Consider the following 18,493-nt stretch of genomic DNA (forward strand, 5'->3'; position numbering starts at 1 on the left):
ATTGGCCTTCAGGAACCAGAAGTGCCCTTTGATGCCACCTTCCTGCCAGGCCCTGCCTCACTGGCTCCCCAGCTCCCATCAGGGCCTGCTCTCCTCCCTGGGGCAGCTCTCCTCAGCCCACCCAGGCCCCCCCCCATGCCCCTCTTGGTGCCAACCCTGCCACGCTCTTTCCTCCTGGGGCTGGGGAAGCCCAATGCTGTCTGTCACACTCCCATTCCCCAGTACCCACCACTGAGGCTCTCCTGTGCCCAGGGGGGAAGGGCTATGAGCAGGTAATGTGTGGAGCTCAGTAACTGCCCTGGAGGCTGGCTTTGCTAGGAGGACAGAACAAGGTGCTGGATGTCCTTGGCAGCACCCACCCCACCCTGACCCCTCCCCGACTTCTTCCTGTCTAATAAGGCCCAAAGGGCCTGGTGGAAGCTGACCCACTGCCTGACCCAGGAAGCAGCCCCCGGCCTGTCCTCTGGCCTGGAGGCAGGAGCCTGGATGGAGCCCTTCCAGCCCTTTCCTTCAGCTAAAAGCACTCCTTTTCCCAGCTGTGCCTCACCTGATCTCCCCCCCAAACTCCTTTGGAAGCCTCCCTGGCAGGTCTGACTGATCCCTCCAAGTTGGGGGCAGGAGGGCAGGAGCAGAGCCCGTCCCTCAACCATCCCCGCTTACAGAGGGGATCACACGGGGGTAGATGAAGGAATGGCAGCACCTGGGCCCATCTGCCTGGAACCTGGGCAGCTCATTCAGGCCAGAGAAACCCCAGAGCACTGTAGATGGTGTGAATTTCAAAACTATTCCACCCTACTCAGACCATTCTTTAGAAGATCGGATTTAGCTATTTCCTAATCAATAATAATAGAGATACTTGGAATAACAGAATCAGGTCTTGGAAACTGCATTCTCCACCCTACTCAGGCAAATAGGGTTAAGTGACTTTCCTAGGGTGACACAGCTATTAAGGGTCTGAAGCTGGATTTGAACTCAGAAAAGAACTCTTCCTGACTCTAGGTCTGGCATTCTAGCCATGGTGCCACCTAGCTACATAAGCTTGTTTTTCTTAAAATTCTTCAGTAGTTCACTATTGTTCAATGTATCCCATTGAAACTATTAGAAAGGGTTTTAAGGCTCCATACAAACTTTCCTTATCCTACACTCAAATAATCTGTCTACTATACTTCTATTCACTCAGCTTTAGTCAAATTTATTTACATTCCCTTACCTATGCTTATATAATTCTGAGCCATCCTTCAAGGCCTAGCTTAAATACCATCTCTTCCAAGAAGTATTCCTTCATAACAAACTCTACCTTAAGCAGAGAGTGGCCAATTTGCTGTTCCTCAACCTTCACGCTGATACTCTGGGCTTCCTGCGTTGGCAAACTGGCCCCCCTGCCTAGAATGTGTTCTTTCCTCACTTCTCTCTCTTTGGAGTCTGAGCTTCTTTTAGGGGTCAGCTCATGTTCTATATCTTATAGGCAGTCTTCCATGACTCTTTTATTTTACTCTGTGCCCTGATCTACCTCCTCAAATTATTTCCTGTATATTTGTTTATTCAAAACTTAGCTCATTTGTTTTACTCTGACCCCTTAGTTATTCTCTCCTTCCTCTTCAGGTTATGATAGGTATGTAAGCACATATTCATATAAGCATATGCATATTTATCCATTTGCATGTTGTATTTCTCCCCCAAAAAGGTAAGTTCTTTTCAGGAAATAAGCATTTTGTATTTTACTCCAAGCATCTATAATAATGCCCTGTACCCTCTGAGTGCTTAGTAAATGTTAGTCTAGCTTTGAAGTCAGATTGAAACAGACCAACATGATGTTGGTGGAAAAGAACAGGGTACTGAGTTGAAAAAAAAAAGAAATTATTTTAGTTGTAGAATCTAGCAATGGAAGGGGGAAAGCAGCTATAATGATTTGAGAAAGGGAGACAAGGGCCAAATGACAATCTTGTCTGAACTAGAAAGAGTCGAGTATGTCAAAATGTGAAGTGTCGACAACAAAACTGTCTGAAAAAAAGATCTAAAATGCACATAAGGGTGATAGGGCTTGGAACAGGAATACCTCCTCACCTAAGACTTTCGGAAAATGAAGAGTTTGATTTGGGGAGTGTAAGGATTTGGAAAAGCTGAAGAAAAACCTAATTGTTCCAGTTTTCTCTAAGAAGAAGGTACAAAGGTTATATATTCCTCAAAAGTATAAGAAGAATTGAAAAATGTTATGATTTGTGGCAAAAGAGCACAATGAGCAAGAAGTAGTATTTCTACAAACACGTTCAATAAATGTTTTCTGATGATTAAAAGACCTATAAATTCAAGTTATGAATGTTATATTTCATTATTTTTGTTTCATATTGTTTCATGGCAGTCTTTTGTTGGTATGCCTTTTAAAATGGATAAAATTCAAATGTGTTGCCAAAGAGTTTAAAGAGAGAAAAAAATAGGTACGCAAAAATTATCCTTTATGAGACTTTTAACCCTGAAACAAATTTAAGGATAATTAGTATGAAAAATTAATCATAGTACACATAGAAAAAGTAAGTTCCAAAACAATAACTTAAGAAGAGAAATTAGAAGCAAAAAAGATCTTGAGAAAATTGAGATAAAATAGTTGAGAAAGGGGAAATTATTACTTGAGTAACATCTTGCCATTATTTTAGGAAAAAAGTATGGAGACTCATTTTCTAAGTGAATTACATTTCAAAAGTGTATAGGGAAAAGGTCTGAAGTCAGGAAGCTCCAGTTTCAAACTTTTTATTTCAAACACTTAATAATTTGTGTGACCTTGAGCCTGTTTGAGTTTAGTCATCTGTAAAGTGAACTAAAGAAGAAAATGGCAAACCACTCCAGTATCTTTGCCATGAAAACCCCAAAAGGGGTCACAAAGTATCAGACGTGACTAAAACAACTCAACACCAACAAACTACAACAGCAGTAAGAGGCTGCTTATCTTGCTTTTCAGAACTTCATATAAGGCATACAAACGAGGAACATGTGATTTAAAAAAAATTTTCTTTTCCAGGATTCAGTGTCATTTTCCGCTGATAAAAACTAATCTTACAGAGCATAAAATAGCCAAATGACAACTGTAATCTCAGTGGACATTGTTGAACTATATTCATTAATGACTATGGAGCTGGCCATAGTCATTGATGGATTAAGGATGATTTCAAGATTGAGAAGCTAGGTAACTGGAAGGATAGTGCTGTCCTTAAAACAATTTTGTTTACTATAGAGAAAACCTTTACTGATTCATCCAACCAAAGTCAAAGTGAAATTCAATTAAGTATGTTAAAATAACTTGTATATCTTTGAGCCCCTTATTAGTGTAAGTTGTTATTATTATGGTGAAATTAATGTTAAAGATAAGTAATCAAAAGCAATAAGCCATAAAACATTTTAGAAGATAACTACAAAAATATCCTGCCTTTATATTACTCCTATAAGGTTTTTTATGTTTCTTAATAGAGGTAATCTTTAGGTGATAATGGAAAATGTAATTACCCTAAGTGTTGATTAGTTGTTTGGGGTTCTATGCCTGAAGAAATCAGGTCTAGGCAGGATATTAAGCAACAGATCATAAAGGATGAGGACGCACTGAATAACTACAGGAAAGTGCCCATGACAACAGAAGTTCTTTAGGTTAATTTATACTCAATTTCTTAAGTATATTTGTAGTATAAATGCTTTAATGAAATTACTTTGAATCTACCATCCAAATTTTAAAATTTAAAATTAAAAAAAAATAAGATTTCAATCCAATTGTCAATAGCATCTTTTAGAAATTGCAGACATTTTTATAAACTTAATTTAGAAGGCCATATACTAGTTATATCTTTCTAAGGGTAATTAAATTCTTGGGTCTGTGTTTAGTTGAATATTACTGCCTTTCATTTTTAGCCAAGTATGGAAGAGGGAAGAAATGAATGAGCTAGGCAGGATCATGAAGTTGGACACTTAAATGGCTTTTCCTAAGTCATTTCTTTACAATATAATTCATATTTTGATTTAAAGTATTCTAAATTTCAAAATCTCATATATAATCATACTCAAATATAAATATCAAAAAGGTATTAAAAATAATGTAATTTGTCAGTTATCCAACATTTCTGCTTTATGCTTTGGCCTTTCTCTAATCTACTCTCTGTGTGTTTGTATATAGTAGCTTCTTATTTACACTAGAATTTACACTTGAATGTAAAATTCTCCAAAGGCAGGTAGTGGTCTTGTCTTTCTTTAAATTCCAAAATTTATCACAATGTCTGTCATATAAAGCACTTAAATTTTTTTTCTTATTGTCTATGTTACCTACAACAACTGGACTGATTATAAAGACATTTTGTATGACAATATTTTAATTACTAGTTGATTAGGTTCTTCATTTGGGTAAAAATATATATTTGTAAATATAAATTCTCTGCCTTAATTACATTTTCAAAGGTACCTTCAATAAATATGTGTAATAAAATATCAAGTTGACACATAAGCAGAAGGGAAACAATGCAGATAGATGGAATTATTTTATTAATATATCATTCTTGGACCACAATGTAAGATTTCAAACAACATACCCTCTATCTAAATTGTAAGTAAAAAAAAAATTAAAGGAAGGCCTTGTTGAAGTAGTACTAGTTTGGGGAAATGGAAGAATGGCTTGCTAAATGAGAAAATAATAATGATAAAGATGATAAACACAAAGATAACTGAAATACCAATTACTAAAATTACTTCATTGAGTATGTTTTAATTTGAAAAGACTATCAAGAGAAAATATATCCATAGATAATATGTTGGTCCAAAAATATAGTCTGGGATAGATGACCATGCATAATATCTTGGGAGTGAATGTCAACACTAGTACAATGTTGAAATTGCTGCTGGCATATTTAACATTTCCTGTAATTATAAAATTCTAATGTGGATCTTATCTGGGAAAAAACTACCAGATTAGGACACTTGTGGATTAAGTATAGTACACAAATTACATTTCATTCTGAGTAAAGTATAGTTCTTTTAAAGATCTATGGATTCAGATTAATGGGGAAAATCAAGCTTGTGGTTGCTCATAAACTTTGCTTTTTTACTACTAGTCCCTGCTTCCTCTCAAACCAGGACCTCACTTTCTCACTTTATACTCTAATGGGAAAATTGAGGCTATTGTGAGCACCCATTAGTCCCTATATGTATACTTCAAAACCCTTGTCATTGCTCCTTTCTCTCTTCTTTTGATCCAATTTCTAATAAACTGGCTGTTCTCATTTAGATTGACGCATCTACCTGAGCCCTAAATGTATTTACTCTAGTGTCTTCCAGGTGTTTGTCCTTCAATTATCTCTCTTCTCTAGCCGTTAATCTCTCCCTATATATTGGCTTATCTCTTTTTGCTTATAAATACTCCTAGGTTTTTCTGTCCTTAAAAAAAAAAAAACTTCACTTAACAATCAACTCCTTAAGTTATCTTACCAAATCCTTCTTTCCTTTAATAGACTTAAAAAGCAATCTATACTAATATCTACCTTCCTTTCATCACCCATACTTCCCCACCCTTTACAAATAAAATTCTCAAAAAACCACTCAAATGAAATGCCTCTTTCCAAGATTATTAAATCCCTTTTGACTGCAACAGCCAACAGTTACATTCACTTTTCACTTCCACATCTTAAAACAGGTTGTTTCCTTCCTTCCTGTCTCTTTATCTGATTTCCCCCAGTTGCTAGTGATCTTTCTTCTCCTCAAATTTTTATATATATATATAGATATATATAGATATATATAGTTATCCATTTATATGCCACATCTTCCGAAAGAATGTAACCTCCTTGAGAACAGGAATTGCTTTTTAGTTTATGTTTCTGTCTCCAAGGTCTTTATAACTCAGTGTTTCAAATATGGTGCAATGTCTCCTTAATTATTGGATTATGTGGCCTTGAGAGAATATTCATATAAGTAAAAAATTAGGTGGTAATAAGATACCACAGGGTCATATGAAAAGATCTTTTGCCACTCAAGACCCAAAGGGCTTTATTTTTTTAAAAACCTATTCAGCAAAATTTTCTGTTTATTAGACTAGTGAACTTTCTAAATGAAGAATATATTTAAAAAGACTATGGACTAACAGAAGAAAATTATTTTTAGTCAGTCTAATTATATTATAATATATATATTTATATATATAATAATATATATATAATAAATATAAAATTATATTTAGTCAGTTACTGAATTGTTATAAATTACTACTTAATTATATTAGAAATTTAATTGAGATTCCCATATCTGTGAAATATGAATGCATGTGTGTATATTATACATGTATTTAATGTATATTATACATGTATTTAACTTAAATACATGTATATAAATATATAGATATTTATGTGTGTGTATGGAAATTCAGTCGCCTATTGTAGATCTACAAATCCTTTGGAACTTTTATATTCTTAAAAGGTTCTCTGGGAGCACTGAGAGATTGTTATATGCCTATATTCACAGTTAGTATCAGAGGCATAACTTGAAGTTAGCTCTTCCTAATTCAAAGCCAATCCTCTATCCAGAGATATATTATTTTTAACTCCTTAAATAAAAATAAATACAATGTGATGCATCAGAAATAGCCTACAAAATGCTGAGGTATCCACCCCACCACTTCATGAAACATCAATCAATGAACATTTACAAAGAACTTCCAAGGTGACAGTATAGTGCTAAGCAATGGGAATACACTTAGCAAAGTAATTTTTTTAATCTTTTTATTCATTATTCTATGACCTCAAGTAGCTTACAATTGAATGAAAACAACATGTACACAAATATATACAAAGCAAGCTTTCTATATAGGATAAATACAAGTAATGAAAAGAGAGAAAGCAATGGAATTAAGAGATGTTAAGGAAGACTTCCTATAGAAGTTGGGATTTAAATTGGAATTTACAGGAAGTCAGTGAGGACAATAGTCAAAGTGGAGAAAAGAGCATTCCAGGCAGGATTAGAAAAAATACCTGGAGCCAAGAAATGGAGGGTCTGTGGAGCAGTCAGGAGGCCAGTGTCATTGGGTCAAAGAGTATATGTCAGGCAATCAGATATAAGAAGCCTGGAAATGTGGGAGAATGCTAGGTTATAAAGGACTTTGAATGCCAAACAAAGCATTTTATATTTGTTCTTGGGGGCAATAGGAAGTGACTGGGAGACACAGAAATCACTTTAGTGGCTGAATGCAGGATTCATTGGAGTTGGGGGAGAGAGATATACCTTCAGTCTATCACAGTTGTCCAGACAGAACATTATGAGAGCCTGCACTGGGGAAGTGGCAATGTCACAGGAGAAAAAATGAGAATATTAGAGAACTGTTGCAAAAGTTATCTACAGGATTTTACAAAAACGTGGATGGGGTGTGGGTGTAAGTGATAGAATGACTCCTAGGTTGAGAGCATGAGGGACCTGGAAGAAGTTACAGCCCTCCCCAATAATAGGGAAAGTGGGGATCATAGGCAGGGGAAGTTTAGAAAAAAACACGAGTTTTGTTTTGGATATATTGAGTTTAAGATGTCTATTGGACATTGAATTTGAGATGTCCGAAAAGCAGTTGGTGATCAGAGACTGGAGATTATCAAAGAGTTTGTAAGCAAGATAGGTAGATTTGAGAATCAACAGCATAGGGACAATAATTCAATCTATGGGAGCTGATGAGATAACCAAGTGAAATAGTATAGAAGGCTTAACATGTATGAGAATCCAACAAAGGAGAGGAAAAAGGAGATGAAATAGGTTGGAAGAAGAAATAATTATTCTTCATTCCAAGAGAGACAACTAAATTTCTCCTTATTCACTGAGAGTATATACAATTAAACTATTATACCTAGGAGGATTTGAGATGCAAAAATTCAAAACTAAGAATTCAAAATAAAATCTTCAGAGATACTCAGGTAAGTAAAAAAGAGGTAAAATAATTCCTACTTTTAAGGGACTTATTTTCTATTGGGGGAAACAATAAGTAAATACAAAATATATAACAAAAAATGACAGTAATTTTGCAGGGGAAGGAATTAGCACCTGTGAGAAAAATGAAAACCCTCATATGATAGGTGACATCCAAACTAAATTCTGAAGGAAATTAGGTATTCCAAGAAGTGGAAGTAAGAAGGGAGTGCACTCCAGACTTTCAGAAAAGTCTATACAAGTCATGAAAGCAAAAGTTGCAGCTTCATTTTTGAGGCCATACAAGTAGGTCAACATGGGTAGAATATAGGGTATGTAAAAAGATTAATATGTAGTGAGCCTCGAAAGCCAGACTTGAGCCAGATTGTGAAGGGTTTTAAACACTAAAGAGAAGAGTTTACATTTGATTCTAGAAGAATTAATAAGAACACCAGATTTCTTTGGTAGGGAAAATGATATGATCAGAAGGATCCTGTAGCGCTATGTGGGGGATATATTGATGAGGACATAGACTAGAACAAGTGAAACTAATGAAGATAGTACTGCACTAAGATGGTGGTCACGTGAGAGTGAGAACACAAATATGTGAATGATAAAGAGGAAAAGACAATGAAAGACAGACATAAAGATGGAAAAATGGACATAATTTTTAATGTGAAACCACAAAACATACCTGATTAAGTTTCTTCCACAGATTAAGTACAGGAGAAAGTTCATTCGACCAGATTTCTCTATCAAACTTGGAGCCAGATGTTACTGATCTACCCAAGATTCTCAATTGTGAAATAACCTAAATAAAAAAAAAGAATAACCAACAGTAAATATATGTATATATACCCGGATATATATGCATATAATATGTCCATCAACATAGAAGAAACAATGAGTACAAAGCATGCAATAACTTGTTTAATAAAAAAATTAAAAACACCACATTCAGTTTTTAATCCTATTATCCATTTTTACTCTCTACTTTGGCAGTATTAAAAACTTAGTTCTAACCAAGATCACTACAATTATTCATGCTGTGATCCTAGAGAATTATCTTAAAATTTAGTTGTACCTTTTCTTATCAAAAAATAAATGCAGATATTATTCAAGGGATTAATAATCTGATTTATTAATTTTTTTCCTTCAATATATCAAAGATCCACTACTTAACTGGCATGGGCACTCTACAAACACAGGTCACCTTTATGGCTGACTTAGTAGATTAGATGATCTTTAGGAGTTACAATGACCAAAAATGATCATCATTAGGTGGCCAAAATTCCAGTGAAAACCTTTACATTGGATCCCAATATATGTAATCCAAAAACAAACAAACAAAAATATATGCAGTCCATTACTGAATCCATCAGCAACATTTTCCCAGATTAGAAGGAAAGACCTATCAAAACTTATGCATTACTACTGCAAAATCCAAGAATTTTAAGTTACCTCTCTACCACAGTGAAGCATCAGAGTAGGATAATTCCTACTCTAGAAGTATATTTCATCCTTTGAATTTAATTATTTTTAAAATATTGAAGGGCAGTATATCACATCCTTCACTAAAGTCTCATTCCAATGCTTTAACATGGTAAAGAAATGACTCTAGGTTCTTAACCAAATTCTGGCAGTTCTTTAAAAGGTGGAAAGTCTTTAGACATGGACCCAAAAATCCACCACATATCTTTTGCTGAAGGACTTGCCTTTAGAGTCTTTTTCTCAGAAAGTTGGCTTTGTTTAATGAACATTTTTGGTCCCAGCATCTGTAGACCTTCTACTACAGAATGGTATTAATGTCAATATTAATATCAATGTGTTAATACTCAAATTAAAGATTGAAACCTTAAACCATTGCAGCAAACAAAAATATAGGAAAAGATGAGGATGAAAAAACAGATGTATTAGAAAAGCCGTATCTAAATACTAAAATTTGCATGCATTACTTGAAACAAATATTTGAAGTTCTAATACCTAAGGCATATTGATGTATTGACAATATAATGTTTACTGTCAATTCTTCTGCAAAAGATCCAATGATAAAAATTACTTAGTCAATTACTTAAAATCATCTTTCTTAGATGATACTATCAAAGCTTATAGGGATTTTAGATTAATCAGTTTTCAAAATTATCCATCAGATGTGTAAGATGGGAAATACGAGGGGTTTAGAACTCTAGGACCTGGGGCTAAGTTGTAATACTGCAACTTCCAAACAGTATTATTATGAGCAAGTATCTTCACTAACTCTCTGGGTCTCAGTTTCCTCAGTTGCAAAATGAGTGGTTTGGATTAGATGGCCTCTAAGGTCTTTTTCAGTGTTAAATCTATCCTACCCTCCCCCATCCCCAACCTATGGACTCATGATTAGATCTTAAGGTTTTCAGGAATTCAATCATGACAATTCATTAGCATCTCCTCTTTAAAAAATGAAATTGGATTAGTTGTTTTATAACTCATTTTCCATTTTAACAATTTATATAAGAATCACCCATAATTTATCTGTGTATAATTATATTTATATAATTGTAATTATGTGAGCTTGCACAAAATAGTCATAGTATTTAACTATGTAAACTATGTAATATACAGTAATTATTCTCTAAATAACATTCATATTTTTGTCCCTCTTACTATAATTGAGATATAGTTGGAATAATGTAGATGCAAAGAGAATGACATACTTTCAATACATCGAACACCAACATTGTTGAATGCAACAAGCTTATTAGTTTTGTTTTTACTTCATTAAAGATGTCATTACTCATTTTTTTAACACATTGTACATCACTTCCTATTATGCTGGATTCTCAGCAGCAAAATTTGTAATAAAAATGAACCCCATTAATCTTTTGGAATGAACGTTCTATTTAATTGTTAAATATCCATAATCATACAGTTATAGTCAAGTTACTTCTGAAGTTTTTGATTGATTTTCTAATCTTAAAAATTTTGATGATGCAGTGTTTCATTTTCTTGTGTATCTCTGATAAATTATTTTCATTTGCTTTAGCTGAACCTTATAACAGCAAATAATTTGTCAGACTTGCTAGACCACAAAGCATCATAGTTGGTAGTCTGATGAAGTGTTATTTTAACTTTTGCAACATTTGCTATCACTTATTCTTGCTTTAAATTTGTCAAACATGAAAGAAAACAAATAAGAGTTTGAGTGAAACATTTATCAAGGAACAAGTGCTTCTTTTATAATGAAAGTAAAACTCTAACTTTAAGTAAAATATTTACTATTGAAAATAATTTATTGTTTTTATAAGAAATCATCTGAGGTCCCCTACTATAACTATCTAAACAACATATGCTAGGTCTTCCACTACCCATCACTTAAATATATAACATTAATATTTCAAATTAATTTGATTCATATCATGTTATATTACTACTAAAGTACATATATTTAAAAATTAGGTAGGAAAACTACAACTTTGTAGTGTTAAAAATGCAAATTTTCCAGTTTTGTCAATTGCAATATGTTGTTTATAGAAAAAAAGATTTGCATTAAAGAAACTTTCCTATTTATAGTGTTTTAAGATTTATAAATAATGTCCTCAGAAAATCCTGTGAATTAAGACAGAAAAACTATGTTGCCATATAGTAGGGAAAATGGATAGTGGAAGCAAAGGATACTGAATTTTATCAGGCAGACAATGTTTCAATATATATATCTGTTACCTATGACACTTGGATACTGCTGTCCACACTAAAGATCCCAACCCATCTCTGCCTGCACACCTGACTGTAATCTTTGACTATGTTCTCATATCAATCCAACAGAGTCCAGATCTTTTGATATTGTGAAGTTACCCACTGATTAATCCTATTTTCACTAATTGAAAAGTCTATTTTTTTCCCATGTACACAATTTCTCCAACGGCATCCTTTTATGCCACTTCTCCTGCACAACTACTTATTGTAAATGGGTTACAGCCTGTTCATGCCAATCATGTGCCTTCTGGGTGATCTAAACTTCAAATCTTCAGAGACTGATAGAGCAAAAATCATAGTCATACAGAATCAAAGAGAAAATATCGATGTTGAAAAGATGAGCCTTTATTTCAGGGAGCAACTGACAGGCCATTAAATGCTGTAAGCAATTTTCTTGTCTATGCATAGCGCTTGTCCAAAAGATAGACACACACACACACACACACACACACACACACACACACACAATCACACAAATGGTCTGGCTCTAGGAGTTATCTGTCTAATTGCATATCATAGTCTGGAGAGTAAATATTCACAATCCAATTTTTTCCCCATTGAATTCAGGGGCTCTACAATATTCTAGCATTTTATGCAATCAGAATAATGACATTCATAGAGAAGAGCACTTGAAAGATTCTATCATTTACTGGGAATCTCTTTTCTATTTGAACTGTGCTGGAAAATCTCTATCACAATGGTATATGGTTTGAGTGAGTATACATCTATTCCTTGTCTTACCCAATAATGAAAATCAGTGACTGTAAAATAAAGTTATCTCTGTTGCTACATCTTTCAATTTTTTTTTTTATCGACCTAGGGCTTCTGTCTATAAGGAGAGAATTATAAAAGGACAACGTAAAAAGAGTAAGGAAGCTGTCTACAAAAAGGACTGGCATGAGCTCATTTCCAAAAATTCTGGAATGAATCTTGAAATGCAGGAGAGCTACAGGAAGCAGTTAAAGAAAAGCAACTGTCACTTCTTCCTGTCCTGAGCTGGGAGAGGGAGACTGCTCTTCTGAGGTTTTCCCTTACCTCAATCCTTAGTTTTGGAGGTTCCTGTTTGATTGGAGACAGAAGATCTATCTGATCCTGTTATTTACCAACATTTCTCAAGAGAAGTTTTACCTGGAGATCCTGTTTGTGGGGCACTAAGGGGCAATCTCAGAACCACCCTCTGCTCTGAGTGAACTGAGTGAACTCTGAGTAAACATCTTGAGTTCATTCTCAGTGTCTTTTGGAAACAACTTGAAGATATCTAACTAATCCAATCTCTTGAGGATTTAATTAGGTAGAATAAAGAGGTTTGGTGGGAAATAACTGGAGTCAAGGAGAATTAGTGTAGAATCAAAACCAGAAGAGTCCACCTTGAGGTGGGCATAGATTTGGGGTTGGAGAACTAGATTTGTAGGGCTAGGGTATTCATGTGTTTCAATCCTCAAAATTTACCCTTTGTTTATAAATAAAATTTAATACCTTTTATACCATTTGGTCTCAAATAAGGTATGTTCACTGGCCCTAAAAGGAACCAAGATACTCTGTAACAATAGCAGTGTATTCAATCTGATTCCCTATCATCCTTTCTACCAAGAAAAAAAAAAATATATATATATATATAATATGTATGTATTTTTCACATCCCTCTGCTCTTGAGTTCTGAGAGATGAAGTAAAGAAATGAGAGCTATGGAAGGTGAGGAATTAACAGCATGGCACAAACCTTGCCCCAGCAACAAATTCCCAGAAAATTAGAATGGGTCATAAGAAAGCCAATAACTATATGAGGCAACAAGAAATATGAAAACAGAGCAAAAAATAAGGGGGAAAGTAAGATATCTCACAGAAAATCAATTGAGCTGGAAAACAGGTTGAAAAAAAATGACTCAAATGACTCATTGGAATACCTGAACACTATGACCAAAAAAAAAATGTTAACCATCAAATTTCAAGAAATTTTTAAAGAAAACTTCCTAGATCTCTTAGAATCAGAGGGTAGAGAGGAAATAAAAGAAATCACCAGTCACTTTTTAAAAGAAATTCCCAGAATGAAAATTTCCAGGAATATCATAGCCAAATTATGCAATGTCCAGATCAGTTAATCAATGAATACACATATATTAAGCTCCTACCACGTGCCAGGCATTGTGCTAAGTATTAGAGATATTAAAAAGGTAAGGAGAATCTGCCATGAATAAGCTTACAATCTATCAAGAGTCAAAGTAAAAACAGAGTCAACAGCCATAAAGAATTCAGGCACCAATGAACCATAGACATAATCAAACACAATTTAACAGCCATCACTCTGAAACAGAGAGTTTTCAATACAATATTCTAGAAGTCAAAGGATATAGACTTACATCAAAAAATAGCCTGCCTCACAAAACTGAATATAGTGTTACTGGGGGGAAAATAGACCTTGAATGAAATGGAGGACTTCTAAGAATTCTTGCTTTAAAAACTAAAACTAAAAATAAAAGAAGTGGGGCAGCTCCGTGAATAGAGAAATAGGAGGTCCTGAGTTCAAACCTAGCCTCAGACACTTCCTAGCATGTTCTAACCCCCATGCTACATAGCCCTCCCTTAGAGAATGTTATAATAATATAATCATGATGCCATTATTATAAAATGAAAAAGCTGAAAAAAAGGTCAGAGCTGTTTAGAAATTGTTAAGATCAACATAGGAGTTAAGGGAATCATAAAAAAGGGAATTATAAGCCAACAATCATAAAGGACTGAACAAAGATATGATATTTATATTAAAATTCTGTTATGTCTCAATGATTTAGGTGAATGGAAAGAGAGGAAAATAGGAATACCCTTGGAGCAGTGGAAGATTAGTGAAAATTATCTGATATAAGCAGAGAGTACATTCACACAAATAAAGAGTGGGGGAGCAGATGACACTAAATCTCACTTTCATCTAAGCCAAAGAAAGGAAGAAAGAATGCTTACAATCTCAGAGTTGGACATATAAATCTATTTCACTGTACAGGGAAAGGGAAAGGGCTAAAGGGTTTGAGAAAGGGGTATTAAGAGATGGTAGAATAACAAACCCAAAGATCCCAGCTTTGGGGACAAAAATCCACTATTTCATAAAAACTGCTGGGAAAATTGGAGGACAGTGTGGGAAAGATTAGGTTTAGATCAATACCTCACACCCTACACCAAGATAAATTCAAAATGGGTGAATGACTTGAATATAAAGAAGGAAACTATAAGAAAATTTGGCAAACACAGAACAGTATACATGTCAGACCTTTGGGAAGGGAGAGGCTTTAAAACCAAGCAAGACTTAGAAAGAGTCACAAAATGCAAAATAAATAATCTGGAATACATCAAATTAAAAAGTTTTTGTACAAACAAAACCAATGTAACTAAAATCAGAAGGGAAACAACAAATTGGGAAAAAATCTTCATAGAAACCTCTGACAAAGGTTTAATTACTCAAATTTATAAAGAGCTAAATCAATTGTACAAAAAATTAAGCCATTCTCCAATTGATAACTGGGCAAGGGACATGAACACGCAGTTCTCAGCCAAAGAAATCAAAACTATTAATAAGCACATGAAGAAGTGTTCTACATCTCTTATAATCAGAGAGATGCAAATCAAAACAACCCTGAGGTATCACCTCACACCTATCAGATTGGCTAACATGACAGTAAAGGAAAGTAATGAATGCTGGAGGGGATGTGGCAAAGTAGGGACATTAATTCATTGCTGGTGGAGTTGTGAATTGATCCAACCATTCTGGAGGGCAATTTGGAACTATGCCCAAAGGGTGATAAAAGACTGTCTGCCCTTTGATCCAGCCATAGCACTGCTGGGTTTGTACCCCAAAGAGACAATAAGTAAAAAGACTTGTACAAGAATATTCATAGCTGTGCTCTTTGTGGTGGCCAAAAATTGGAAAATGAGGGGATGCCCATCAATTGGGGAATGGCTGAACAAATTGTGGTATATGTTGGTGATGGAATATTATTGTGCTAAAAGGAATAATAAAGTAGAGGAATTCCATGGAGATTGGAACGACCTCCAAGAAGTGATGCAGAGCAAAAGGAGCAGAACCAGGAAAACATTATACACAGAGACTGATACACTATGGTACAATCAAAGGTGATGGACTTCTACATTAGTGGCAAGGCAATGTCCCTGAACAATCTGCAGGGATCTAAAAAACACTATCCGCAAGCAGAGGATAAACTATGGGAGTAAAAACACCGATGAAAAGCAACTGCTTGACTATAGGGGGGAAGGGGATATGACTGAGGAGAGACTCTAAAGGAACACTCTAATGCAAATACCAACAACAGGGAAATGGGTTCGAACCAAGAACACATGTGATACCCAGTGGAATCGTGCGTTGGCTATGGGAGAGGTGGTGGGAAGGGGTTGGGGGGAGGGGAGGAAAAGAAAATGATCTTTGTTTCCAATGAATAATGTTTGGAAATGACCAAATAAAATAATGTTTAAAGTGAAAAAAAAAAGAGATGGTAGATTAAAAGAGAAATTAGTCCTAAGCAAAATAAACTCTAAGGATATTCAAAAATATTTAAAATTTCTATGTTTTAAATAATTTTTACATATATATCCCTATTTGAGGAGAAAAAGTAGAAATCTGAGAAGGAAACCACCAACTAGGGAATGGCAGAACAAGTTATAGAACAAGAATAAGATGTCACACTATTGTGCTGCTAATAAATGATGAGACAGTGATGATTTTGAAGACATGGGAAGATTTATATGAACTGATGAAAGTGGAAATGAACAGAAACAAGAGAACAATTTATACAATGACAAGATAGTGAAGACCAATAGCTTTTAAAGAATTAGGAACTCTGACAAGCAAAATGGAAAACCATGATTTGAGAGACATGATGAAACATTACCCACCTTATGATAAGAGAGATGAAGGACTCAGAGTGCTGAATCATGCATACAGGGGTTCAGGGGAGAGAAAGAGACAGTCAATGCAGAAATTTATTTTACTATAAATATGTGACATAATTCTTTTTTATTAGTTCTTAATGGGGGTAGGTATTATGGAGACAGAAGGGTGGATTTTTGTTGACTTAAAAATACCAAAAAAAAAAAAGGGAAAAGCTACAAAAAATCTTTACAAATTTTTTCCATTTTTAATCAATGTCTTATGTGTCCTCTAGTTTTTTACCCAAATGTCCTGTAGAGAAAGCTAGACAGCTAAATGAATTGAGAGCCCGACAGGAGGTCTTAGATTCAAATCTGGCCTCAGACACTTCAGCTCTGTGACCCTGGACAAGTCATTTAACTCCCATTGCCTAGCTCTTACTGTTCTTCTCCCTACAATATACAGTATTGATTCTAAGATGGAAATTAAGGGTTTAAATAAAAATTACCTGGTTAATTGAGTCTAGTCATGTTTTTTGTATATCTGTTTTTTTGTCTTCATGATTTTTTTTTGCTATCCAAAAGACTTAGAAGATAAATGTGCAGACAGTCTATAATATAGTGTTTTCCTTTACTTTCAAATCTCTAAATTTAGCACAGAGATCAAGTATTTTCTAGCAGAGATTCTTTCTATTCTCTTTTGATCACCTCACTAAAGTTCTTCAAGAAATATAAGTGAATATAGTGAATATGCTGAATATACTACTTGAAGAACTGGAAATGTGTCATTATCAAAGGAAGCTTCAACTCAGCTGAATCAACTCAAGGTATCTTGAAGATATATTATTGTTGTATATCCTGCTCTTGCTATGCCCAAGTAAATCCTTTTGTAAACTGACGAATGACCTATAAGTGTCTCATTTAGTTCCAATTTCAAACAAATAAAGTACTCATCTTAATCAAGCCAAGCTCAAAACATTTTTCCAATATGCTTTCCCACTATTTTCAATGGTGTAAAACTCAAACAGAAATAGATTCTTGCTGCATATTGACTAAGTAAAGTGAAAATTAGCTTTATGTTTTCATTGTATTTTTATTAATTTGTTGAACATTACTAATTATATTTAATCTGTTTCAGGCCAGAATTTTGAGACATGTAGATTCTTGTCTGTGAATTTGATACCTCTGCCCTAAGTGATATGTTTGAGCCAAATTAGTTTAACTTACTGCCCTGACTTTCCCATTTTCCACATTTTTGTTCCGAATGTTTTCTCCACATGAATGTGTGTGTGTGTGTGTGTGTGTGTGTGTGTGTGTGTGTGTGTGTGTGTGTGTGTGTGGTTAGTTTTGTCCTTTGTAGTCAAAAAGGTTCAAAATGATATCATCACTATGTCAGGGTCAATGTATAGCTTGTCTGTGGCTGATCAGTCCAAGATGAGCTCAGAAGTCTTTACCACCGGCTATGAACAAATAGCCTATATAAACACTTGGGATGGAGGTGTCTCTAAATTTGTGCATCTCATATTTATTTTGAGCTACTAAAATTCAGTCTTACATGTAGAGCACTGGGCCTTCTTTGATGCAGCTATGCCATGTGGGATGGTCCTGTGGCAGTGTTTCCCATATCCCATAATCTATACCAAAATTCTTCAGAGAAATCTTTAGAGTATCCTTACATTGTTTCTTCTGACCTCCATATGACACATCTGGACAGACTACTAGCAACATGCCAGCAAATTGAATTGCTTCCACTTGAATTGTCTTAGGAAGACTGAGGATCAAGTGGCAAGATAAGGTACCAGACACTGAGGTCCTTTCTTGAGCTGCACTGCCAAGCATTCAGCCTCTACTGAAGAGAGCAACTTTGATGGGCTGGCAAGATGGTTTAAATGCCAAATGTGTGTTTGCCTAAATGATTCTATGTGTGTAACTATATGTAAATATACATATGTAGGTATACAAATGTACACATATATATGTATATATACCCC

At 34.7% G+C, this 18,493-nt stretch overlaps 1 protein-coding gene across 2 annotated transcripts in view; it reads right to left on the bottom strand.

Moving 5' to 3' along the window:
- DYNC2H1 (dynein cytoplasmic 2 heavy chain 1) overlaps positions 1 to 18,493 on the bottom strand; it is a 453,597-nt gene that overhangs the window by 115,870 nt on the left and 319,234 nt on the right. For both annotated transcript variants that reach the window (XM_056794452.1, XM_016433898.2), the window contains exon 83: positions 8,600 to 8,716. In XM_056794452.1, the coding sequence (XP_056650430.1) occupies positions 8,600 to 8,716 (117 nt within the window). The remainder of the gene's footprint in view (positions 1 to 8,599; positions 8,717 to 18,493) is intronic.

Source organism: Monodelphis domestica, chromosome 4 (assembly GCF_027887165.1).
Source record: "Monodelphis domestica isolate mMonDom1 chromosome 4, mMonDom1.pri, whole genome shotgun sequence".
Lineage (NCBI taxonomy): Eukaryota > Metazoa > Chordata > Mammalia > Didelphimorphia > Didelphidae > Monodelphis > Monodelphis domestica.